Source organism: Meriones unguiculatus, chromosome 2 (genome assembly GCF_030254825.1).
Source record: "Meriones unguiculatus strain TT.TT164.6M chromosome 2, Bangor_MerUng_6.1, whole genome shotgun sequence".
NCBI classification, from domain to species: domain Eukaryota; kingdom Metazoa; phylum Chordata; class Mammalia; order Rodentia; family Muridae; genus Meriones; species Meriones unguiculatus.
In genome coordinates, this window is record NC_083350.1 from 23551230 (window position 1) to 23578120 (window position 26891).

General features: G+C 45.9%; 1 protein-coding gene, 1 long non-coding RNA gene and 1 pseudogene across 2 annotated transcripts in view; 2 read left to right on the top strand and 1 right to left on the bottom strand.

The window, feature by feature from the left end:
* Positions 1–9275: 9275 nt before the first annotated feature.
* On the top strand, positions 9276–11355 carry LOC132652102 (uncharacterized). Its single transcript, XR_009589590.1, has 3 exons — positions 9276–9370; positions 10499–10655; positions 10742–11355. It is a non-coding gene; the product is annotated as an uncharacterized LOC132652102 (long non-coding RNA).
* A 1374-nt stretch (positions 11356–12729) lies between these two features.
* LOC110546627 (large ribosomal subunit protein eL39-like) lies at positions 12730–12950 on the top strand (annotated as a pseudogene).
* Positions 12951–17879: 4929 nt separating this feature from the next.
* LOC110546610 (O-acyltransferase like protein) overlaps positions 17880–26891 on the bottom strand; it is a 48099-nt gene continuing 39087 nt past the window's right edge. The window contains exons 11-15 of the mRNA XM_021633525.2: positions 26428–26541; positions 23364–23496; positions 20951–21137; positions 18969–19111; positions 17880–18671 (exon numbers count right to left, since the gene is read on the bottom strand). Coding sequence (XP_021489200.2) covers positions 18546–18671; positions 18969–19111; positions 20951–21137; positions 23364–23496; positions 26428–26541 — 703 coding nt within the window. The 3' untranslated portion in view covers positions 17880–18545. The remainder of the gene's footprint in view (positions 18672–18968; positions 19112–20950; positions 21138–23363; positions 23497–26427; positions 26542–26891) is intronic.

The following is a 26891-nucleotide window of genomic DNA, read 5'->3' on the forward strand; positions in this document are numbered from 1 at the left end:
AAAGTCTTGGATTGAATTGACTCCCAACAGTTCTCCACAAGTTTGAGGCCAGCCTGATCTACATAACAAGTTCCAGAAAAACCAGGGCTAAAGCTCAAATGTCTGTCTCAATAACACAAAACAACAATAACAAATATATATATATAATTTGTGTAGTATATTAATAATTTTAGTAAATACATATGTATAAATATATGTTTAAATACATATGTATATATATATATACATATATGTACAAAAAAGTAAGGTCATTTGGGAGAAAGGCATTGCGTGGGTGCTACACAATGATAAAAGGCAGAGATAAGAGTATTGTATTTATAAGTCAAGGAAAAACAGAGATGCCAGAAAACTTCCCTTCAGTCTTCAGAAAAAAACCCAACTTTACTGACACTTTGACCTCTACAAGCCTATGGGGCCCAGGGAGTGGAATGTGGTGGTTTGAATAGGTATTGTCCCCCGCAGACTCATGTGTTTGAATGCTTGGCCCAGAGGAGGGGCACTATTAGGGGTGTGGCCTCATTGGAGGAAGTGTGTCACTGTAGGCGCAGGCTTTGAGGTCTCCAGTGCTAAAGTCACACCCAGTGTGGCACACAGTCTCCTTCTGCTGGCTGCAGATCAAGATGTAGAAGCCACAGCTCCTTCTCCAGCACCATGTCTACCTGCACGCTGCCATGTTTTCCACCATGATGATAATGAGCTGAGCCTCTGAAACTGTAAGCCAGCCTCAATTAAATGTTCATGGTGTCTCTTCACAGCAATAAAACCCTAAGACATGCTGCTATGAACTACTCCCATCTCCCATTTCTTTCCATCATGGTGGACTGAAACCCCTCTGAAATAAACCAAAATAAGTCTTTTTGCCATATGCAGTTTCTGACCGGTACTCTGTCATAGCAAGACAAACATCACTAGCACAGGACCATTCAAAAAGCTTAAATTGGCCCACACATGGAAGACAGGAAGCTTCGGGGAGCTTTCACCTTCCATCACCCCCTTCCAGCTTAAGTTCCCTTTCAAGTTGCCTTACCAAGTTCACTGAGCAATGCGGGCAGGTTGGAAAAAGCAAAAGACGGTAAACAGTTTTACAAACATGAAGCACAAACTCATAAGCAGAAGCCATAAATGGGTGGGCCTGACATAGAGGCCAGGAAGGCCTGGTACTGAGGTGGACCCCACTTTCTCACTGCCCCACAATTATCACCCAGGGGCAGGCTGTGACGCTAGAGGGCCTGACAACAACTCGTACCAGAGGCTGAGGAGATGGCTCGGTGGAAAGAGCACTTGCTGTACAGGTAGGAGGACCAGAGTCCAGGCCCTCATACCCCACATAAAGCCTGATGTGCTAGCTGGCATTTTAATCCCAATGTGCCTGTACTGAGATGAGCAGCAGGCAGGGATATCCTCCCTCAGCATCCTGGAATCCTGAAGGCCAGCTGGCTCTCCCTGCTTGCATAGCAGTGAACAAGAGACCCTGCTTCAAACAAGGCAAGGACTGACACCAAAGCTTGTCTTATTTGTCCTGTGGCTTCTATGCATGAACTGTGGTTCTTGGGGAGTGTATTGGGGGAAAAATGCCGGAGACCGAGAGGGAGATGCCGGAGGCTGACCACTCCAGTAAAATTCCTATGACTCGAACTCCCCCTGTTCCTGGCCTTGGGTAATTGTCTAACAAATGGCCTTCAAGATAAATTGTCTCCTTGGAGAGAGACGGGCTGGAACTTCCCGAGAGAAGCTGCAAGATGTTCCTTTTCCAGGCCTGCTGAGGCTGACTCCCCCCGCCCTGCTTGCCTGCTTCCTGATAAGACTGCCTTAAAAAGAAGTAGCTTTCCTTCAATAAACGAGACCTTGGCAAGACTTAGCTTGGTCTCGTTCTTCTTTCTCGTCCGTTTTGCCTTTCAGGTGAGGGCCTTCTCGAATCCCCCACGAATAACTAGTCCCGCGGGTGGGACAAAAAAAAAAAAAGGAAAACAATCCAGACAAACATGAACAATGGAAAATAAAGCCACTCATAATTCTCCTACCCATCTGTTTAACTACCCATGCTGTTTAGCATGAATAAACAAGTCAGTTTTTCCCATGTACACACTCATTTTGTGGCAGGGCAAGACAGTGCAGAGTCTCCTCCATCCTCTATTCTTGCTGAGGCCATTTCAGGTTGAACTAGAATTTCATCTTCTTGATGGAGGGTTCTGTAGGAAGTCACCCAACTCTCTTGGGTCCAGCTTACAGTTTCAGAGGTTCAGTCCATTATTATGGTGGAAAGCATGGCAATGTGCAGGCAGACAGGGTGCTGGAGGAGCTAGAAGTTCTACGTTTCAGTCCAGGACGCTGTGTCACTGGGCATAGCTTGAGTACACAAGACCTCAAACCCTGCCCCCCAACAGTGACATAGTTACTCTAACAAGGCCACACCTCCTAATAATGCCACTCCCTACAGGACCAAGCATCCAAACACATGAGTCTATGGTGGTCATACCTATCCAAACCACCACATTCCACTCCCTGGCTCCCATATGGCGTGTAGCAACAACATAATGCAAAACATATTTAGTCCAACTTCAAAAGCGCCCATAGTCTGTCACAGTCTCAACACTGTTTAAAAGGCCAAAGCTCAGAGTCTCTTCTAGGATTCATGCAGTCACTTAACTGTAATCCCCTATAAAACCAAAATCTAAAAGCAGATCACATACTTCCAACATCATAGGACATGTTATCACCCTTCCAAAACACAGGGAAAGAAAGCAGCATAGTGAGGAGATACTAAACCAAAGAAAGACCGAAACCCAGTGGGGCAAACTTCAAACTGCATCTCCATGTCTGATGTCAAAGCGCTCTTCAGATCTCTGACTCCGTTCAGCTTTGTTGACTATAACGCTCTTCTTTCTCTTGGACTGGTTCCACTCCCTGTTAGCAGCTTTTCTTGGCAGGTAGCCCATGACTCTGGCATCTCTAACATCTTGGGGTCTCCAAACCAATCCAGGCTTCACCTTCACACAACGGCCTTTCTAGGCCTCTGTAAGGGGACACCCCTGCCACACACCTGGCCTCGGCGACTTTCCTTAGTCATGGAAGGAGACTCTATAACCCCTTTGTTCTGTTCTTGACAAATCCAGGACAACATGGCTGAAGGTGCCCAGGACTTCAGCTTGCCAGGGCTGGAACATGACCCCCTTGTTCAATTACATCTTCACCAGCTTTCTGTTTTTGATGGTTTCCTTCCCTGCCTAAGCCTGGCTGTCCTTGAACTTAGACATGGCAGGATGCACCTCACATTATGAAGGACAGGAAGCAGAGGGGACAATAGAAAAACGAGAACCAGGTATTGACTTTCAAAGGTCCACCCATAAGGAATGTCCAGCCCCACGCCCCACCTCCTAAAGGTTCCATGGTTTAATGCTACCAGAGGGAGGATAAGAATGGAAGCCATGAATCTGCGAGGGACATTTCAAATTCAAGCCATAGTAGATTCTTCCAGAGGTTGCCTCATTTCTTCTGAAGGAAGACCACTAATACCGAGCAGTTGGCAGGACAAGGCCCCTGGGCAGACTGCCTGGCAGGAGCCCCAGGTCTGCCGGTTTCCCTATTTGAGAGCCTGAGGGATTCATTCAACTCTCTAAGCATCAGTGATTGAGCTGGGAGGGTCAGAGCCTGTGCCTCGAACCAGGCCTGGCCACTCCTCCCCAATAAATCCATTAAAAGAGTCAAATCAAAAGGAGAAGCAGAAAAAAAAGATGTATTCAACGTAGCCACATTGGGAAGACTTACAAAGGGATCTGTCAAGCCCTCAAAGTCCGTCTTCAGGATCAGTGGTTCTCAATCGTCCTAGAGCTATGACCCTTTAATGCAGTTCCTCGTGTTGCGGTGACCCTCCCAAACCATAACATCATTTTTATTGCCACTTCATGACGATCATTTTGCTGCTGTTATGAATCGTAATGTAAATATCTGATATACAGGAAATCTGATATGTGATCCCGCAGGTTGAAAACCACTGTCCAGGATCCTGGAGTAAGAAGATCGAAATTTAGATAGAGGGTCGAGGATATGCACATATAAACAGTCCCAGTCAACATGTGGTCCCGCCCACCGCTGGCCTGTGATTGTCTGGGCTTCAGTCTCTTCCAGTACAGCATCTAAAGTTATTGGAACTATCTGAAACCTCTTTCAGAGAGACAAATTCCCCTCTCACTGGCTCCTTTTCTTTTCTCCCTGCGTGAGATTCCTGGGGAAAGTTCCCATTGTTTGAATAATCTAATAGTCAAATTGAGAGGCAGCGGGGCCTCCTTAGAATGTCTTTACTTACGCCAGGTCTATTACACTTTCTCTCAAGTATAAAATATGAGGAAAAACTATAAACTATGAGGAATGATTGTTTATTTCCTATTTCTGAGTGTTACTGTGGGGATTAAACTAGATAATAGTGTCTGCTGTCTGGTACAGGGAGAACACTTTATAGATCAAGAAGATGACGTGGTTCTCCTAAAGGTTAAAAAAATATACAGGTTGTCTCTTTCCGTCCTGTACCCACATTTACCCATGATCCATCTTCAAAAGAGCAAACATTTGTTCCCTTGGGCTATGGCTTGAAAACTTGGCAAGCATTCGTTCTGTTCAAGCCCTACTCTGCACTTCAGAATCCATGAGAACCATGAGGGCACTTCCGTCTCTAACCCTCACCCAGAAGGGCCAGAGCAGCCCAGGACCATCACTGGTGAAGCAGAGCATTGGAGGTCTAATTGCTCCGTTTCCTTCGCTCTATAGAGAAATACCTGCGCAGTTGTTTCTCACGTGTTGTGCGGAAAGCCCATCATGTTGCATGTTTCAGCAGGTGTCTTAACTATCACTAGAATTTGGTTTCAATTGTGAAAACACAAGGTTTCATGCCATTAAATGGGTCTTCAGAAAAAGCATTATATGGAGCTAAATCTTAAGTGTTTATTTTGCAACACAATCCTTATCCCCATTCATTCCCTTCATTCTCTGTTATGTCCACTAATCCCTGAGCTCACACCATTCTGTATCCTATCTCATGAGACCTGGGCCTCAAGGGATCGATCAGCTTCCCTAATCGGTCAGTCCCTCCCACAGTTTCACTAAGGCTTCACGTATTCCGGATGTTCATTGCTGTAGAGTAAATGCATCGGTGACTATAAAGTCTATAATGTAATCGTGATAGAAACAATAAATGACTCAGGAAAAAACTTCGAGTATTTTCATAAAAAGAAGTTAATGCCTAGATTGTTATGTATGAGCTGCTTATTTATCAAGCTAACAGGACACGAACGTGTTTCTCAAAGGCTTCATTCATTGCCTCATTTAATTGAGATGAAGCATTTAAACAACGTGTTGGTGTTTACTGCTCTTCACAGGTTCCAGATGATTGGTATTGTCGAATGTCAATCATAAAGCAGAACACACTATCTAGGGGCAGACCAGTGGAAAAGAATGAATATTCTGGAGCTGACGAAACATGTTAATTGTGGTGTGTTTCCATCTTTCATTGTATAACTTAAAAAAAATGACTGTTAGTTCAGATATTGTAGCTACTGTGTGAACAAACATCCACGCGACTGTTTAGTCGTTTTTATCATACGGACTTTCATTGTTCTCAAAAGTAATTTACTTTCTTCACAATTTAAATTTATGTGGCTTCCTTGTGATTGTGTTCTCATCAAATCAAGTCATGAAAAATGTGCTGTTGTGGGCAGGGGGTGTAGCTCAGAAGTCAGGATGAAGCCTTGTGTTTAATTTTGAGCCTTGCATAATGAGCCTGGTGGCACACACCTCTAACCTCAGCACTTATGAGGCAGAAGAGCAAAAGTCCAAGGTCATCCTCTGACACATAGCAAGTTCTAAGCCAACCAGGATGCCTTGTCTTAAAAAAAAAAAAAAGAAAAAAAATCTAGTCTTCCGACTTCCAATTCCACTCTGCCACAAGATATAAATGTGGGGAACTCAAGTAGGCAAGTAGTGGCTTACAGTATGAAAAGAAAATTAAAGTTATGAAACAATATATGAACCACAGCAGACAAACCCAAAGAGCAGAGATGGCTAAGAGTTGGGAGGGAGGAGAGTGAGTGAGAGAGGAAGGGGAGGGCATCGAGAGGGCAAGGGAGGCTGGCCAGAGGGCTCAAAAGGGTAGAAGAGTCATTATAACTGTCAGACATACTGAGACTGAGGTTGTCATTTCCAAGAAAAGGAAACTGAGGAATGAGGCTGCCCCCTGCTGTTCCCGAAGCCAAACCACCAAACCTGGAAAAAAAAAAAACATTTTTGGATGATGTCAGAACTCTCTCTCTCTCTCTCTCTCTCTCTCTCTCTCTCTCTCTCTCTCTCTCTCTCTCGGAAGCTGCTGCCCTGCCCCACATAAGCACCTCCAGCTCTGGTGCTATTTTCTAGAAGGGCTTGGGACTCCTCCCACCCCCCCTTGCTGAACACACTCACTGAAGTCAGATGGGCGTGGCCCGTTGAGGGAGGAAAGTACACACCACACATTACAACCTGTTCTCCTTCTGTTTTATTGTGATCCCTGTTGGAACAGGAGACAGATAACCTTTCAATAATCTAAAATCCCAATAAAAAGAAACTCTCCAAAAGGTACACAGTGTTTGGGAAGGCTTTGGTATGGGGCAGGTGAGGATTTTCATCAGCCCTCCAGGTCTTCTGTGTGCTTTGGAGGCGTTCGGGGGGGGGGGGTAATATTAACTGAATAAAAGGTCACAGCCACAGGGTTGTTTTTAGCCAGTTAAACTGGACACAGCAGAGTGGAACTCTGCTAAAACCTTGGGGGCAGGGGTGGCTGTCATTCTCAGCCTCCTGCTAGGGCAGAAGAAGGTCTTTCTATGCCTGCTTGTCAACGTTTTCCTCTCTCTCTCTCTCTCTTTGCTACTTGTTTTCTACATTCCATCATCTCTCTGTGCTCCAGACTCTGCCTAGCTCAGCAGCCGTTCAAATCCCCACTCAGTACTTAAGAATTACCTGGGACTGCTCAACCCTAGCCTAGGACCGGGACACCAGAGTGCAGGGCATAAAGGAAGTGGGTTTCTCATGAGTTCTCAGGTGACACAGTCCTGGGGGCGGGCTTGCTTAGATTACCCTTTCTTCAACCTCTCTGGGCTCTGCCCTAACCAGTGAAACCCAAATCACTCTACACGCTTGACTCACAGAGGTTCCAGGGGAACCTTCACAATTAGAGTGACTGCTCAAGACCCCAACACACGAGAGGAGAGCTTCCAGAGGAGCTAGGAAGTCAGCCCGAGAGCCCGGTGATTCTAAAAGGCAACCCTTGACCACCTGATCTCCAGCGGGCCCCAGAAGTCACAGCGGCCTTGCCCAGCTTCAGAAGTGGATATGGAGTCCATGTTTGTCCATAGCTTTGAGACATATGTGGGCTGCCACCGGGATGATTTTGAAGCTGGGGCTGAACAGTTCTACCAGCCATGCTATGATCCCGGAGGGCTGGAGAATTCAGAAGGGAACTCCACCCAGCAGAAAGCATTGTCCCTCAGCTGGTGAGGAGACAGAGGAGCACAAAGGGCATGTGACTGGTGTATCAAGCATTAAAAGACCCAGGGACTTCAGGTCAAGCCTGCTGAACTGTTCTCATCTTCTTTTCCTTTCCTCCTCCTCCCCCACCCTTTCTGTAGAACTGGGAGTGGAACCAGGAGACAAAGGCTTAGTAGACATGTCCAGCATGAGGTCCACGTGCCCTAGAGTAGCTACAGGTGCAGTCCAAGACAAGTTCCATAAGCTTGAACAATACAAGATTATTTTGTGAGCATGTGTGTTAGTATACGGGGGGGGGGGGGGGGCTCAATTGTGTGGTTCCTGAGTGTGAATTTTGTAAGTGATAGCATTGTGTCATAATTTCAAATGGTGGAGTAGCCCCGGGCCGCCTACGGCAGGCCAGGCAGGCACAATGCCATAGAACAACACACAGATCCCTCCTCCCCCTTTCTGTTTTGATCCCAGTTGGCCCTGAACTCACCCTGCAGCCCAGGTAGGACCAGGACTAGTCCTCACAACTTAGACTCCTGAACTACAAGACGACAGGATGGCACTACTGAGCCCAGATACTGACTTCATCTTAAAAATTAAAAAAAAAAAAAGGCGGGGGGGTGGCAGAAGGCTGGGGAGATGGATTAGTCAGCAAAGCACTAGCCATGCCAACCTGAGGACCCGAGTTCAACATCCATAACCCACAAAAAGTAGCTGGGTGTAGTGGCAAGTATTCACAATCCCTGAGGAAGTTTCCTCATAAGCTCTGAGGAAGCGGAGACAGGCAGACCCTGGGCTCCATGGCCAGCCAGCCTGGCCTACTTGGTAAGCCCCAGGTCAATGACCAAGCCTTTCTCAAAAAGGCAAAGTGGGGCTGGGCAGATAGCTTAGTCAGGAAAAGCCTCGCCACACAAGCGTGAGGACTTGAATTTGATCCCCTTGAATTTGTGCCCTTGAAATCCCTGTGCTGTGGATCCCTGGAGCTAACTGGCCTAACACCAACAGCAGACCCTGCCTCAAAAAGCAAGGTGGACAACTCTCGAGAATCCATGGTTGACTTACATCCATGGCACATGCGCACGCTCACACTCATGCTCACACACACACGTGCACAAAGGCACAGCGAATTGAAAAGTACCTAGGAATGACACCCGAGATAGTTCTCTGACCTCCTCCGACACACACACATGCACACGTACCAACACACAAAATTAGCCAGGCATAGTGACTTACACTTGCAAACACAGCATTCAGATTTCTGAGGCAGGAGGATTGTCAGGGGTTCAAAGGTAGCCTGGGCTATAATGTGAAACTGTGCCTCAAACAAACAAACACTAAAAACTAAATAAAACCCAAGGTTACATTTCTAGATCCACAGAAAAAGAATGGCAAACAGTCAGAGTCACTAAAGACAGAGGAGCTAGAAATCATAGATATATTTCCAAAAGGCTTGACCTCCCTCAGACAGGCTACATGTCCAGGTAGGCTAGCCTTCCGGAAGGAAACACCAAACCCTTTGTCCTAGAAAACTGCTGGAGGGCTCGGGCAATCCTCCATGCCCTCAGGTGCTGCCCCCTTGTGGCTGTCTGAGCATATGCGGCAGACCCTCTGGATACAATGCTACTTTGTTTTATCAAACCGAAACGCTGAGAACACAACAGCAATGGATTTCTCCCACTAAAGGGGGGGGAGGGGATTGTGTGTGTGTGTGTCTGTGTGTGTGTGTGTGTGTGTGTCTGTGTGTGTGTGTCTGTGTGTCTGTGTGTCTGTGTGTCTGTGTCTGTGTGTGTCTGTGTGTGTGTGTGTGTGTGTGTGTGTGTCTCCGGCTGTTCCAGCCAGTGGTGTTTTGTCCACATTTTTTGGCACAGAGGAGGTAAGGAATCATTGAGTAGGCACTGATTTTTATAGCCTTGCATGAGAAGGCGTCTGGAGAGTGAGAAAATACTGGGGTTGTGGGGGGAATGAGGGAGCCAGTGCAGGATAGAGGTGGCAGGAGGGGTGTGGGGGAGAGCTTTGTTTTATTCCACTGCCCCTCCCATGTAAACAAGTAAGTAAACTTGGGCAGGAGAGAGCTTTTCAGGGCTTCAAGGTCTCACTATAAACTGATACAAGTGGCAAGGATCCTGCGCATTCTAAACTAGACTTAGAACAAAGGAACAGCCTTTCCTGGCGTTCACATCACACGGCGCGCTCGCACCCGGCTGCTGCGGCCGGTGCATCCTGCCTTCAGACTTGCTTTTCTGTGTTGTCTCCAGACTCCTCACGCTTCACCGTGGCGTATTTATGGCCTGAGACTCTGTGTTACACGCTGTCCCCATGGTCTTGTCCTTGGGCTCTCTTGTTCTCAGTACACTCCACGCTCGTCGCTGTTGTGAAATACAAGCTCTTGCTGGGACATGCTTGGGGTGTCCCCATCCAGGGCAACTGTGTTCAGGAGGACACAGGCAAGACTATATTCGTCTCTTAATTTGCATATCAGCTTGCAGCAGGGATTCCCAAAGTGTGGTCTGAGCACCCCCCAGAGGCCCGTGAGAGCCTTTCAAGGGACCTAGAAAGTCAAAACTATTTTCCTAATAAGACAAAGACATTCATCGTGTAACATAATTGGGATATTTGTGTTTTGTTTTCTCATCGCCTCCTGTGTACACAGTAGTGTTTTCTGGAGACTGTATTACGTGTGCTATTGCAACAGAGAGAAAGTAGCAGCAGGTTTAAGATATTCCTTCCATTAAACTGATATTAAAGAGGACTATAGTCATTTCTTCCTAGTGCTTCTTGTTTTGAAAATAGAGGTGGGAAGGCTAATTTATTGGAGGCAGGGGTTACAAGCCTGTACCTCCACTATGGAAATCAGTGCGGTAGTTTCTCAGGAAGCTAAGAATTTGTTTTCCTCAAGAGCCAGCTACCTCAAGAACACTCTTGGGCATATCACCTAGAGATTCTATATCTTACTACTGAGACACTTGTTCATCCATGGTCATTTCTGCTCTACTCAAAATAGCTGGAAATTGGGAACACCCTTGACGTCCATCAACCAATGGATAAACAAGGAAAATGTGGTACATTTACACAATAGAATATTATTCAGCTGTTCTGAAAATGAAGCTATAAGGTTTGCAGATAAACGGATGGAACTAGAAACAGTCATCCTGAGCGAGGTAACCCGGACACAAAAAGACAAATTTTGGATGTTTTCTCTTATATGTGAATGTTAGCTTTTACGTTTCCAATGTATGTGTTTTAGGCAGAATAACCACAGAGATTGGGGACCTAGTAAGGCGCCAGGGATAGAGGAGCTATCCTGAGGAAGAGGATGGAGAGAACGCTTCAATAGTGCCTGGAGGAAAGAAGACTGCTTGCTGCGTTTGCTGGTTTGCTGGTTACCTGGACAGCCGGATATCCTGACCACTGAGACTGGTGTTGCCCCAAAGAGAACAAGATGAACCTTCTTTCTCTCCTACCTATGGCTGGGGGGTTGGAAGGGAGGTCACGGCTTTAGGGACCCCCAAATAGAGTTTAAAAATTGGCACCTACAGGTTAAAAAAACAGCCCTAACAAGTGGCACTCGACATGGTCGGTGAGAAACTCTATTAAAATAGATAAAAAAGGCTACACACTGATGTGAGTAGGAACTCACAGAAATAGTGGCAGCATGCACGAGACCTGCACAGGGTTAAGCCAGATGGGGTTCTATCATGGAGAGAGAGAGCTGAGCGCAGGGTCCCACCAGAAACAAGAAGCTGTTTGCAATCGATGCCTGATTTCCAAGAGAAAATCAGTTTCCACTAATAGAGTGTCACTGAGCATATCAACCGTACTCCAGGACAGGCCCCATGTCCAGTGGTTAGCCAACACAAAATAAACTCAATCCTATGTTTGTGGAGTTTTCATTTTGTTTTGCTTTGCTTTGGACTTTTTTGTCTTACTGCTTTTTTGCTTGTTTTTACTTTCACTGTTTGTTTGTTTGTTTGTTTTGGGTGGTTTGAGTGGTTTGGGTGGAGAGAGAGACAACATGAAGTTGGGTGGGGAGAGAGGTGGGGAGGATCTGGGAAGGGTTGGGAATCAAAATGCATGTGTCTGTAGAGGGCTGGAGAGATGGCTCAGCATTTAAGAGCATTGGACCCAGGTTCAATTCCCAGCACCCATATGGCAGCTCAAAACTGTAGTTCCAGTTTTTATGAAAATAGAAGTTTTTTGTTTTGTTTTGTTTTGTTTACAAAAATGTTAGCATGTGGAGCTAGAGAAATGGCTTGGTGGTTAAGAGCACTGGTTACTCTTCCAAATGACCTGGGTACAGTTCCAAGAACCCACATGGCAACTCACAACCGTTTGTCATTCCTGTCCCAGGGTATCTGACACCCTCTTTTGATCTCTTCAGGCACTGCTCACATGGGTGCATAGACATACATGCAGGCCACACACCCATACATACAAAATAAAAATAAATAAAAATTTTTAAATGTTAGCATTATATATTTTTATAACTATACTTAGATGAATTTATAAATATTTTAAATCTTTGCATCTCAATTTCTAATATAGTAAAACATCAAGGGCTATAACCTCAGAATTTTAAAAGAGGGACTTTCACAAGCCCAAGAACAAATACTTTGGAACCTTCTGATGCAGAAGAGCCACAGGATTGGAGTTTGCTGTGAAATTTCAGTTTGCACACACGGCCTGTCAAAATGTAGGAGTCTGGTACTTCCCCAAATAAGTTCTGTCTTCCTGTCACAATTCTGTGGCAACCTAGTTTCAGGCACAAAGCAAGGGCTTCGGTGATGATTCCTCCCTCTCTGTCTCTCTTCCTGTCTCGTTCTTCAAGCCACACCAACCTGCTCTCCATCATCTGCTCTCCTCATTCGGGTTTCTAATCTCAGGACTGCCTCTTTCCCTGTGATATCTCACAGAGCAATCTCTCCTCGGTACTGGTAATGGGCTTATCTATGAGGAGGAACCTCAGACTTCTTTGAGCTCTGAGGCAGGTGTCAACTGAGCACACCCCACCATTCATACGAGGACTCTTCCCAACCACGAACCAAGCCAGCTCTATTCTAACAGGAAGTGTCTGCTCGTGAGACCAAGCTGGAAGTCATGAAGAAGGCCAGCCACAGCTGTGGGGGCAGATGCTGCAGATCCCGTCTTTGTAGATGTGTTCCTCAGGGAGCATAGGTTAAGACCTACAGAGATCCCAAAGGGAGACACAGTTCTTGAACTGGGAAGGCAAAGCCTATGAAAAAGGAATCCCCACTCTTCCCTCCGCCATCGTGCGCCGTGTACCTGACTTGGCTTCTCGCCACGTCTTCTCACAAGACTTTCTGGACCAAGGGATTCCTGGCCAAGAAACAAAAGCAAGATCGTCCTATTCCTCAATGGATTCGGATGGAACTGGTAACAAAATCAGCTACAACTCCAAGAGAAGACACTGGAGGAGAACGAAGCTGGGTCTCTAAGGATTCACACAACGGCAACACTGAAGGTTTATACTGAACCATTATCATCCATGGATCCTACCAGATGGAGTTTGACATTTTTAACCTGGAGACTTGGTCATGTCTAAATTGGAGATTATGGGGTTTGTCCCATAATAAAATGTAGAACCTTTGAAGGAAGAAAGGAAAAAAGGAAGGAATAAAGGAAGGAAGGAAGGAAGGAAGGAAGGGAAAAGAGAAGAAAAAGGAAGTCCCCAGTGCAAACCCAATTTCCAACCTCCCTGCCCTGCCCCGCCCCACCCCCTTCTTGCTTTTCTACTGCCACTTAGATAGGCACTACCTTTGGTATCCCCATCTGTCCTGGGTCCCTGTGTCACCAACATCACTTCTTACTGGTCCTGCTGATGTGTGCTTAATCCTGAGTATTCTCATCTTTGTCCTGTTCGTTTTGTACCAACTAAAGTCTAGTTCCTCAGAAATTCCATTTCTGCTCTCCCAGTTAGGCTCACACAGCCATACTCTGCCCTAGGATATAAGTAGGTGTTTGCAGTGTGGTTGCTATAATCTCCACCCAGGGAATAGGTCAAAGAAAGAATGAAAAAGGACAATCTGAACCTGGAGGTGCTGGTGCCTGCCTATAATCCCAGCACTCAGGCAGATAGGTCTGAGTTCAAAGCCAGCCTGGTTTACAGAGCAAGTTCAGGACAGCCAAGGCCACACAGAGAAACTGTGTCTCAAAAAAAAAAAAAGAAAAGAAAGAGGAAAAAAAAAAAAAAAAAGGATAATCCCCACCCAGAGAAAAGGTCAAAGAAAGCAGAAACTTCACCTTTTCCCTGTGACACCCACACAGCTTAGCACAGCACCTGGCCCACAATAGGACTAAGTAAATATCTGTGGACACATGAAAGAGTGAAGGAGCGAATAAGCAAGCGCCTGTGTCCGCGAACAAATGAAAGGTTCCAGAGAACTGGTGCCTCGTGTTCCTGGGTGAAGTCTCTCTGGGAGAAATATCTAGCTACAAGGATACCTGGCAGCTTCAAAGACTGGCTATGACCCCCAAATTGGGGGTTGGGGAGGTCAGGTGTGAGCTACAGCAAAAGGGATCACTGACTCAGAGCCCAGCAGTCCAGAAACACACCTACTCAGAGAATTCCATGAGACATTAAAAAAAAAAAAAGTATGGCTGTGTAAGTCCTAGCACAACCTGCAGTCTTCTAGGTGTCCCTCCTGGGAACCTGGCTCCTCAAAGCTCTTTTGGTGATACCTCAGCCCCCAGCAATAGCAGGCTTGCCCCTATCTTATCAAGGTCTGTATTTTAACAGGAGACAAAGGCATACTTAATCTCTAGCTATAAATACAGCATGAATTTCTTTAGTGAACACGGAAGGCAACTGACAGTTTGCTTGGGACCAGGAAATAAAGTGTGCCTTTGGAATACCACATGACAGAGCATAGTGAGTTTGTCGTCATGGAAATGGGGTCTAATTATAAGGCCCTGCCAGCTCATTCTCTTCCTCCTGTCATGAGTAGGACAGATATTAAAATGTTTGGCATACTCGGGTGTCTCCTCATAGACTGCTTATGCTTGGCTGGGGGATATCTATTGAGTTCAGCACAGGATGGGCCAGTGGTGCTTTCTCAGTGTTGATAGCTCCACAGGCACTGCCAAGTCCTCTTTCTTTAAGACTTCGAACTGAGTGTTCCTGATCTGGTGAGCACAGAGATTGTCAACATCACGCCTCAGTGCAAATCTCCCAGCCTGGGCACCCTGGCATTTGCACTAGCTACATCCTGTGCTTAGGGCGTTTCCCACGCCGCTAGAGAATACAAGGGCACCTACTTTCATAAAAGAATGACTAGGACAGCTAAAACCATGTATCAACCCTCGCACGGTGACAGTGAGTGACTTCAACACCCCACTATCCCCAATAGTCAGCCCACGTGGAACTTTCTCCAAAATTAACCACATACTGCAGCACAAAGAAAGTCTCAACAGGCAAAAGAAAATTGAATTAACACCTTGCATCCTGTCTGAGTACCAGGTTAAAGTTAGATGTCAACGACAGAAAGCTTAAAACGCATGGAAACTATAAACACCTCGTTAATGAAAGAAAAATGGGTCAAAACTGAAATTAAGAAAGTTAAGGCTTTGTAAAATTGAACAAAAAAATGAAAAGACAATGTATCCAAACTTATGGGACACAATGAACGTGGTTCTGAGGCAAGTTCATAGCACTAAGTGCCTAAATATTTAAATAAATAAATAAATAAATAAATAAATGGGAAGATTTCATACTAGCAACTTAAGTGCACACCTAAAAGCTCTAGAATGAAAAGAAGAAATCACACCCAAAAGAAATAATCAAACTCAGGACTGAAATCAATAAAAACAAACAAACAAAAACCAAAATACAAAGAATTAATGAAACAAAGAGAGTGGATTCTTTGAGAAAATGATTAAAATTGACAAACTCTTATTTAAATTAACTAAATGGTAGAGAAATAATATCCAAATTAACAAAATTAGAAATGAAAAGTAAGATTACAGATACCAAGAAAATACAGAGAATCTTAAGAATATTCTTTAAAAACCTGTATGACAACAAATTGAAAAATCTAAAAGAAATGGATAATTTTCTCAATACATGCAACCTACCAAAGTTAAATCAAGATCAAATAAGCAATTTCAAAAGACCTCTAATGAAATAGAAGCAGTAATTCAAAGTCTACCAACCAACCAAACAACAAACAAACATTCAGGGACAGATGCTATTACACCAGAATTCTACCAGACTTTCAAAGAAGAGTTAATGACAATTATTTCTCAAATTATTCCACGAAATAGAAACAGAAGTAACATTACCCAATTCATTTTATAGAGCCACATTTACCCTGATACCCAAATCACATAACAACCCAACAAAGAAAGACAATTGTAAACCAATTTCCCTTATGAACATAGACGCAAAAATATTCAATAAGAAACTTGCAAACAAAATCCAAGTACACATCAAAAAACATCATCCACCGTGATCAAATAGGCTTCATTCCAGATATTCAGGAATAGTTCAGCATACATCCATAAACAAATGTTATCAACCACATAAACAGACTGAAAGACAAAAACCACATGATCATCTCACTAGATGCAGAAAAGATCTTTGACAAAATCCAGCATCTTTTATGATGAAAGTCCTAGACAGATTATGGATACAAGGGACAACCCTCAATATAACTCTCAATATAATTATGGCAGCTTACAGCAAACCCATGTCCAACATCAACTTAAATGGAGAGAAACACAAAACAATTCCACTAAAATCAGGATCAAGACAAGGTTGTATACTCTCTCCACACCTATCAATATAGTAGTTGAAGTTCCAGCTAGAGCAATGACAAGTGAAGACCAAGGAGATATAAAGTGGAATCTTTCTTTGCAGATCGTATGATTGTATACATAAAAACCTAAAAACTCTGCTAAGAAGCTGATATACCCTTTGAGCAAAGTAGCAGGTTAAAAATTAGTACACAAAAAACTTCCCATATACAAATGACAAACAGACTGAGAAAGAAATCAGGGAAATGATACCTTTCACAACAACCCCCAAATAATACAAAATATATTGTGGTAACTCTTACCAGTCAAATGAGGAAACTTGTGTGATACAAACTTTAAGACATGGAAGAAGATATCAGAGGATGGAAAGGTCTCCCATGCTCATGGATTGAGTGGTAGAATTACTATCATGAAAAATGGCCGACATGTGAAAAACAATCTACAGATTCGAGATGATCCCCAGCAAAATTCCAACACAATTCTTCGGGATCTTGAAAGGACAAATTTCAGCTTCCTATGAAAAAACAAAATACCCAATATAGCTGAAAGAAACATGAATGATAAAAGGACTGTTGGAGACATAAGCATCTCCAATTTGAAGTGTCCCACAGAGCTATGGTGATAAAAACAGCATCGTATTGGCACAAAAACAGACACAGTAATCAGTGGACTCAAACTGAAGACCCAGACTTAAATCCACACACCTATGGACACTGAGTTGTTTTTGTTTTTTATAAAGAAATCAAGAGACACACAGGGAAAAAAAAACAGAATGGAAGAAGGACGTTTACCAACAACACATCCAACAGAGGGTGAATATCCAAAATATATAAAGAACTCAAAAAAAAACTAGACATCAAGAAAACAACTCAGTTTAAAATGGAGTGCAGATCTAAACAGAGAATTTCCAGCATAGGAAACTCAAACGGCTGAGGAAAGCTTAAGGAAATGTCCAGCATCCTTTGCTGTCAGGGAAATGCAACTCCCACGCCTGTCAGAGTGGCCAAGACCAAAAGCACAAGTGACATTGCATGCTGGCGAGGCTGTGCAGTAAGGGTACACTCATCCATGGATGGCGGGAGTGCGAACTTGTACAACCGCTATGGAAATCAGCGTGGCAGTTCCCCAGGAAGATGGGAAACAATCTGCCTCACGCTCCCGCCACACTGCTCTTGGGCATGTATACTAAAGGACTCCACGGAGACGCTTGCTCAACCATGTTCATTGCTGCTTTATTCATAGTAGCCAGAAACTGAGCGCTTGCAAAACAAAACACCAGGGGAAGGCAGACTGTGGGCGTACAAGTGCCAGGAAAAACCAGGCGAGGACGAAGGGGCCTTTGTGAATGGCGTCTATCCCATCCGCCTCAGTTCTAGCAAAGAGGCCCAGGTACAGGGCGATACTTGCAAGGCTAAACGGAGAATCTGGGAGTATTTTCCTAGGTGTGTGCATGGCATTAACGTTGTTTCTCATGCAGCTGCCTTTGTTTAGTTAATAATGGAAATATGAACCGAGAGTGAGGGGAGGAGCAAGGCAGTATAGTGCTCCTCCATGTCCTCGGCATCAGATGACTCAATTACTCAAGACTCATTTACATCAGGTAATTGGCTAATGCTAAAACGTAAACTGAGGCACAACCAAGTTTTAGAGCGTATTTGAACAAGCACCTGGGCAGCTCCAATACCAGTGTGGCCCAAGCACTTCACATGAAAACTAGCTCATCAGGGAGGCCACCAAGAACTAACCCACGAGGATGCCAAGCCAATGTTTAAACAGTTCCACAGATGTTTATTTGGTCTCTTCCCATTGGAGAGTCCCTGGTTATGTAAGGGTTTTTTGGGGGGCCACTTCTGATTGGTTGAGTTTAAGTTTTGTTTTTCTGCAATATGAAAATGCATGCATAGTTCAGCTTATATACATTTTACTTATGTTTTCAAACCACGCAAAGCTAAGGTCGTGTAGGAGGAAGACTATGACAGCTGCTTCCTTTTTAATGCTTTGGGGCCTGGCCTCTCTTTCGTACTTTAACACTATGGTCACCAATACAGAAAATCAAATCCAAGCAGAGAGAGACAGAGACAGAGACTGTTGTACAAATACAAAAAACTCATCATAGAGTTGCTTTTTATGGTGAACTCAGATTATCTGTACACAGTAAATGTTTACAAAGTCAGATTCCTTTTAAGGACCACAAGCATTCACCACATGCCAAAGGAGGCCCTTCCTCTGCTTGCCACCACCAGCGGGCCCATGGTTCTCTTGGGTTTCAGTCGGACTGCTCATGGCCCATCAGGCACTGGTCCCCACAGGCCCCACTTCAGTTCCTGCCAAGGCCGCTCGATGAACAGGGTCAGGGCCAGCCCACAGAAGAAGGTCAGCACACAGTGTCCAGAGAAGAGATAGAACTGTGGACAAAGAAGGCACAGTGGACAGCTTACTCCACGGTCCCACCCATGTTTGGATCTAAGAATCTGCTGCCCCAATGCCACGAAGCAGAGCAGAGAATAAATGGTCCCAAACCTCAAGAGTTTACCCTGGGCTGAAGCCCTCCCTCCCTCTCTCTCCTTCAGCTAACCCAGAGAGCAGAGAAACTCTAGAAAAGAACAACACAGAGCCAGCTTCTAAGAGAGCCAGGTGTTCGCGATGCTCCTCCAGGCAAGAAGTGGCAGCAAGACAGCACCACGGGCCAGGCGCTTGCTCACCATGTTGGTGTCGGTGTAATGAATAAGGGTCTCCTGCAGTCCGTTGTAGAGAATGATCACAATGGGATGTACGAGGTAGCAAGCATAGCTGATGCTAGCTGGGAGACTCCAGACGCCCCAAGAAAGCACACGCTTCACCGGGCCTGAGGGGAAGCAGTACAGAGTCACAGAGTTACAAGTCTGCCTTGTAATGGGAGTTTTCATTCCCTTAAAAACTCGATTATGTTACATTAACGTGGTTTTGTTTTAATCCCAAGTGTGGGATTTCAGTTTGTCCTTCAGTTTGTTCCACAGCTGAGAATTGCCTTGTGCAGGGGTGTGATCTTTGCTGGCCAGAGTTACTTGAATTCTGAGAACTTTAAAGGGTATAAATACAAGAGCCTAGAGGGAGAAGGGGCAGTAGCTGGAGGGGGTCGATGGAGGCCGAGTTGGTGCATTGATTTGCTCATTTGTTGGTTTGCTGGTTTCCTGGACTGCTGGGTATCCCAGTGAATGAGATTGGTATTGCCCTAAAAAGAACCCGACAACCCTACCCAGCCAAAGGAAGTAAAGCGGACTGCAGCCCCTTTCCCTTCTGATCTTCTTTTTCCCTACCGGCGGTTGGAGGATTAGAAGGGAGGTATAGGCTTTAAGGAACCCCCAAATAAAGTAGAGTTTGAAAAACTAGTGCCAAAAAAGAAAAACTAGTGCCGACTAGTCTCTGGTCTCTGGCATTACCTGCCACGTTGCAGGTTTTCTCTTTTTAAAAGTGTGTGTGTGTGTGTGTGTGTGTGTGTGTGTGTGTGTGTGTGTGTGTACATATGTGCATGGGTCCCTTGGAGGCCAAAAGAAGGTATTGGATCCCCTGAAGCTAAAGGTGGTTGTGAGCTACCCAGCATGGATGCTAGGACCAAACTCAGGTACTTCAACGACAAATACTCTTAACTGCTGTGTCATCTCTCCAGTCCCTTCAGGCCCCTATTCTGTCTCTTGGCATCTCCCAGCCTTTTCCCTGCCAGTATCCTATTGCAATGCCTTGCAAGGGAAGACTTCACCCTTATCTATTGCTGGATCCTAAATATATAGACCATTGTCTGGCACAAAACAAATATCCAAACACGTATGCAATTAAGTGAACAAACACGTAAACATTTAGCCTGGCCCCAACCACTGATAACACCTGGGGTCCCTTTGGTGACTGTTTCCAGGAGGCCTGGGATACATGTGTTCAATCAGCAAGGGTGATCGGGACACCTGTTTTCTCTTCAAGCCTTGCGTTCCCACCACATTGGCTGCGGCTGAGCAGCTCTCATCCACAGCCTAAATCTAAACTCATCCAATGAGGTCCCTGGAGTGCACAGCTGTCTTGCTTCCTCCATGGCTCTCTTCCATGGCTTTAAGGATTCAAAGATGTTTGTAAACAGATTTTTTTTTTTTCTGAGTGGTGTTTGGTAGTACCTCTTTACCTCATTCCTACCTCAGGCCAAATAGAGAAAGGGGAAGAAATGTCACGATTCTCGAACATACCTATAATCAAGGGAAAGTTCCTTTCTTTCTATGCATGCCGTTCATCTGCTTGGCCCTCTGTCCATCAAAAGCCAACAGCACGAAAATATTCTCCTTGGTTACGGAAGAGGTCTAAGTGACACTTTAGCCTCCTCCCCTGATAGAAAGTGGGGCCCAGGGTAGGTGTGACCAGAGCCTTGTCCTCTGTTACTACACTGCATCATTTTTTCACTGTCAGAGTTCTTGTCCAGCCTCCAAACTAGCTTTTCTGGGGAGACCCAAACCTTGGCCTTCAGGACCTACCTTAGTACATAAACCAACATAAAAACTGAAAATAATCTATGGGAGTTATTTACCCGAAGGATAGAGACAAACTACGCTTCCTGGGTTGGTATCAGATATCCATCCCTACCTCTGGTGTACACCCTTGCATTTTAACTTTGTCACCCTCTAGAGCAAGGTGTGAGCTCACGAGCGGAGGCAGCGGCCCCTCCTACCTCCATAGCCTTCCTGACAGGCAAAGATGACCCAGCCCACAGCCGTGGCCCACAGGGTCCGATGGAGGGCCTGGTAGATGGCAGCAGGCACAGAAGAAGTTGGAGAGGCATCATCCATCATATATGCCAGGGCGACAACTGCAAACAGGCTCAGAAGGGAGAAAGTCCAGCCCAGCATGGCCTGCAGCTGCGGGGAACAAGAGGCGGTCCACAGCTCACGGATCACTGCATATCCTTTTGCACATGCCCACTTCTTTGGTGCCGTTTCTGTCACATCAGATCTCAGTGTGTAAAACTCGATCACTACCGATTTGACTAAAATAAAACTTCAGCTTAGGGGTAAAGGATGTCTGTGAACTATAAGGGGATTCAATGATCTGCATGAGTGGCACGTGCCTATCATCCCATTGCTCGGGAGACTCAGGCAGGAGAACTATGAGTTCGAGGCCAGCTGGGTTACATAGAGAGACCCTACCTCCAACATCAAAAAGTGACTGTACAAAATAAAAAGGCATTAAAGGCGTGTTGGCTCTGCATGTTCAACTGTCATTCGACCATTACGATGCTTCCGCGCACATCCACAGTGTGCTTAGATCATATTAGCTCCTACTAGTCCACGCATAACCCATCTCCCCTCCCTCGGGACACCTTCCTATCCCTGATGGTTGCCCTGCTACTCTTACACATTTACTTTTCAATAAGCCTCGGTCCATTCAGAGAAAAGCAGGGAGGAATGGAGGTGAGGGATTCAGGGTTTGTGGTGACAGAAGAGCCCTGCCCCTTGATTGTGGTGACACGTACAAATCCCTACCGAGGACAGCAATTCCCAGAACTAGAGAGAGAGAGAGAGAGAGAGAAAGGGAAATGAGCAGTCTCAGGTCCACAGGCTGAGAAATGTCAGTTCCTGGGGATGATAATATGCCATGGTTCCCCAGCACGGTCAGCACCTTAGGCAAAGTTGGCAGAAGAACAACCAAGACTGCTCACAGTTGGTTTGTTTTTGTTGTTGTTGTTTTGTTTTGTTTTGTTTTTAGCAATTTCTCACAAATATATAATCAGTTCAAAATCAGTGAGAAGAAAACTTTTCCTTCCAACATTCCCTCTATTCATGATGTCCTATTCTGTCCTTTAATCGAAGAAGATGCCTCAATGGCATGGAAGAGGCACCATGGTAGGAGAAAGCAATCTCCAGCTCGAAGAACGGATGTGAGGTAGATCCTGGCTGGTTTTAAGTCCTGCATCTTAGGCCACATCTCCTGATCTCTTCAGACCCAGATCTATCTCCCAAGGAGCTCTTGCTTCTCTGGGCTCTAGCTGGTAGGGTGTCATGATGACTATGCTGAGGAAGCTGTCTCCCATCTTGACTCTGAGACCCGCTTGAAACTCAGCTACTTGCCCTAATCTGGGCTGTGAAAGGAAAGGAGACTGTCATGGATTTCCCACTCTTTTACTTTGAACTGAGTCAGTCTAAGCCCTTTGCTAATTCTTTGGTGTCAACAGGCCTGCAATGTCAAGAAACACAGCTGAGCCCATGCTGTCCCCCGCTCCTTGCCTGTCTGTCTGCTCACAGAATCTCCCCTGTCTTGTCCCTGTAATGTCCGGCTTCCTCTAGTAGGAACCACAGTCTTTATTCTTCCCAACTGAGTTGCTTCTGCAGCTCTGTTTGCACCCCTAACTCCATGCTCCCGACCCCGACACTGGCCCTTGATATGGTCCCCAATGCTCCTTCTTTGTCTAACCTTCTTCCTTTGCTAATACCCCTTTCTCCTTGGAGCCTCATGTAACCTGGGCTGTGCTCAAGGGTCTCTTTGATGGTACTGTCTTATAATCTACAGCCAGATAATACATTTCCAGAGCGCTACAACACCAATGTGTAAAAGATACCTACCCTCCTCCATACATCCACCTGTCCCGGTGAATCTTTTTGTTTGTTTGCTGGTTTGTTAGGGTGATTTTTAAAAATAGATTCTCATTATGTATCCCCAAGCTGGAGCCAGAAATCTTTCTGGTCCTCCTGAGTGCTGGGATTACACATATGTGCCACCACACCCAGAAAATACTATTTCTTGATGTTGCCATGAGTGCTACCAGATTTGCCAAGGAGGAGGGCTTCTTCTCTGAACCGTCTATGACAAAGTCAAGGCCACAGAAGGTCAGGCCTAGCGGAGGCCTTGGAGACAACAGTTGTGCCCCAATAGTGCAATTGGATTCTTGGTCCTTTGGCTGAGAAAGAAGAGCTGGAGACTAGCTAGAAGAGTCCTCCTCATGCGTTAGCATGGACACCCAACACAGGCAGCACAACGAACCCAGCAGCCTGGCTCTGCCTGCACTTGGCTTGGAAGAGCCAGGCCAGAAAGGCCACACCAATGCCAGCCAGACTTATGCCCTTACATGGAGACAGGGGACAACATACCGTAGTTTTGAGAATGTTTGTCAGGCGGTCTGAATGCATGAACATGCTCAGGAAGAGGCCCACAAGGAATGGGCCGCACCGACAGTAAGGCTTGGTGTAATACTCTGAGAAATACAGCACAGTCTCATTTTCGCTGGAAAACAACAACAAGGAAACAAGACAGAAGCTCAGCTTTGAGCTGGGTGAGGAAAGGGGAGTGTCCTCTGAGATAATCTGCAGATCTAGAGCCAGATTTCTCAGTGATGATCCACACACAAGGACGGTCTAGGCCCTAGACTCTAGAGCCTTGGGTCACAGCTGGTTTGTTTAAATTCTGAATTCCCGTGGCCTCTGTACCCAGATCTCAAGGATGAACGGTGACTTCATTTGTTTTAAGTACTCACTCATGGTGATGGATCCACTCCCTCCAGGAAAGTAGAAGAATTTGAGAGAAGAGGAGTTCCAAATGAGTCATTTGAAAACCAGGGCATGGTGGTGCAAGCTTTTAATCCCAGCACTTGGGAGGCAGGGGCAGGTGGATCTTTGTGAGTTCTGGGCCAGCCAGCCCAGGATAGCTAGGGCTGCATAGAGAGACCCTGTCTCAAAAGAAGAAGAAGGAAGGGAGGAAGGAGGAGGAGAAAAAGGAAGAAGAGGAGGAGTTGTGAATATGATCAAAATACGTTGTACATAGTACAGTTAAGACTACATAAAAAATACTATAGGAAGAGGAAGAAAAAGAGAAAGAGAAAGAGGAAGAGGAAGAAAATACTGTCCAATACTAGAACACCCAACTATGTCTCCGGACACCAACAGCAGGAGACCTGAGAACTTATTAGGAGGCCAAACTCATGCCTCCCCCAGGAACACTGAAGAAGACGAAGTTGGCAGTGGGCATACACACCCTCCAAGTGATCAGTGTCCCTCCAGTTTGAGTGGCCATCAAGGATGTCCAGGTGACACCCAGGCCCACTGAATCAGAATCTGGACATGGGGCCCAGGGCTGAGGATTTTGGATGTTTCCTGGAGCTCCAAGAAGAGAGCAGCTTGAGAACACCTGCTGGGAAGTTTTTGCTGTTTCTCATCAAGGCTGGAAGATTCATCTGAGGCCCCTCCAGGCCCACACAGAGGTTATCGGTGGTGGGAAAGTTGTTTGAAGATTAGTGGCTGGTTCTTCCACTCTGACTAGGAGCTCTTGTCTAAGTCATTTCCCTGGGTCCCAGCACCAGGCAGTCTAATTCAACTGGTCCAAATTAGGATGGGAAGCCTCTGTTGGACCTAAAAGCTGCAGTGGTAGCAAATGCCTCTAATCCCTGCAGTTAGGAGACAGAGGCAAGAGGACTGTGAGTTCAAGGCCAGCCTGTATGGCTTGATGCATTTAAGGCTAGCCTGAGCAAAGAATGGACTCTCTCTGTCTCTCTCCCTGTGTATGTCTCTCTCTGTTCATATGTGTGTGTGTGTGTGTCATGTATGTTTATAGCAAATATATAAACTCTATTATAAATAACAAAAAATCCAACAAATAAATACTCCTCAAGGAACTCTGATGAGCCTCTAGGGTTAAGAACCATGGGGCTGCCTCCTTTGTCACCAGCACCCCCACAAAAGCAGATGACATGGCATGAAAAAGGGCACCATGCTCTCCTAGCCAGGAGGCTTGCAGTGAATTCACCCACAAATACAAACTGAGCACTTATGCATAGTTATGAGCCATGGTGTGTGTCTGTGTATGTGTGTGTGTATGTGGGGGGGGGTGTCTACATGCATGTAGACACCAGGAGACAACAGCCTGGGACACTGTTCCTCAGGTCACCTTTTTAATTTAATTTGTTTACTGGTGTGTGCTCACGTGTGCCTGCCACAGTGCAGATACAGGGGTCAGTCAACAACTTGCAGGAATCAGCTCTCTCCTCCTATCATGTGGGATAAACTTAGGTCCTCGGGTTTAAAGCAAGCAACTTTACTCTCTGAGCCACGTGGACTTTTTTGGTTGTTGCTATTTGCTTAAGAGATGGCCTTTCTCAGTCTGGCTGGCCAGCAAGCCCCAGGATCTACCTGCCGCCATCTCCACAGCGCTGGGATTTCAAGCATCCACCATGACGCTCTTTCGCTGTTGTTGTTGTTGTTTGAGACAGGGTTTCTCTGTGTAGTCCTGCCTGTCCTGGAACTCACTCTGTAGACCAGGCTGGCCTTGAACTCACAGGTCCGCCTGCCTCTGCTTTTCAAGTGCTGGGATTAAAGGCGTGCAGCACCACCACCACCGCCCAGCCTCTTTTTTTTTTTTTTTTTTCTAATTAGAGTTTTGGAGTGCACACTCGGGTCTCTGTGCCTGCCTTGCTCTCTTCCCGGAGCCCCTCAGGCTGGCTTTATGAGAGGTCAGTTAAGGCTGCTTTGGAAAGTGTTACATTTGCACACACATTTGAAAGAAGTGCTGCAGGGAACCCTGGCAGATCTCAGACGCTAAGGGAAGATTCTTCTAGACCAGGAGAGCAACAGGTGCACACGCCCGGGAGACACCAGGGTGGCTGTTCTGCAGCCAGCAAATAAAAGGTTGAAGCCAGGTGGCTTTTGGAAGAATCTAGCAATCGGCTGGCTTACCTGACTTTCGCCTGTGCAGGTCTGCGCTGAGAAGAGTCTAGCTCCTGTTTAATACACTGAGCTATATATCAGGATCATAAGGAGGTTGATGTGGAGGCAAAAGAGCTTTGAGAGCTAGGTCCTAGATCCAAATAACACCTATACCACCCCTTAACTGCTTGAAGAGGTAACCCCAATTCCCTTAGGGGTTCAGTTTTTCCATCCAGCAAGCTATCTGGTATCTACACTAAGGGAGAACCCCATTTCAGCCACACGAGGGTGCTCCTGTCCTCTGAGAAACATTCCTTGAGCAGCATGCACTTTAGAAGACACCCCACCACCACCCCATAAATTGAAAGGTTGGGAAATTTGGAACTTTCATCCATATCAAAGGTGTCTAACCTAGTGTTTCCATAAGTCACAGGACAAACAGCCTGAGGATTCTCTGAGATATACCAGTCCTGGTGAGAGCAGGCAAGGGAAAGAGAAGCCCAAGCTGGAGCCATGTTACCTGGCTGCTGATGGAGATGCCACCGGAAGTTTATAAGCCAGTGTGAGCAGAGCAGTGGCAGTGAAAGATGCCAGGAACAGCAGAGCCCCGAGGAGGGCAAGGACACTTTTACTTCTGCAGAAAAGAGGGCAGAGAAGGAACGCCTATCAGCTGCCTTCAACACAGCATCAATGAGGCACCACAATCCCAGGAGCCCTGTGGCCTTGCCCTCAAGGGAGGAAGTGGGGACTTCAACAGAGCAGGAAATGCTGAGTGGGCTGGGAGTTCCTGGATGGCCTGATCTTGACCAGTGACAAGCAGTGAGACCATGGACAGGACCTTGAACTTGGGTTCCTCTTCTAGACAGGGATAGTAATAGGGCCCTTGCCTGCCCCGCCCAGAAGCTTACACTGTGGCTCAAAAGGAGACCATCCTTGGGACAGTTGCCTGTCCTCTGCAGGGCACTATATGGATATAAGTGGTGA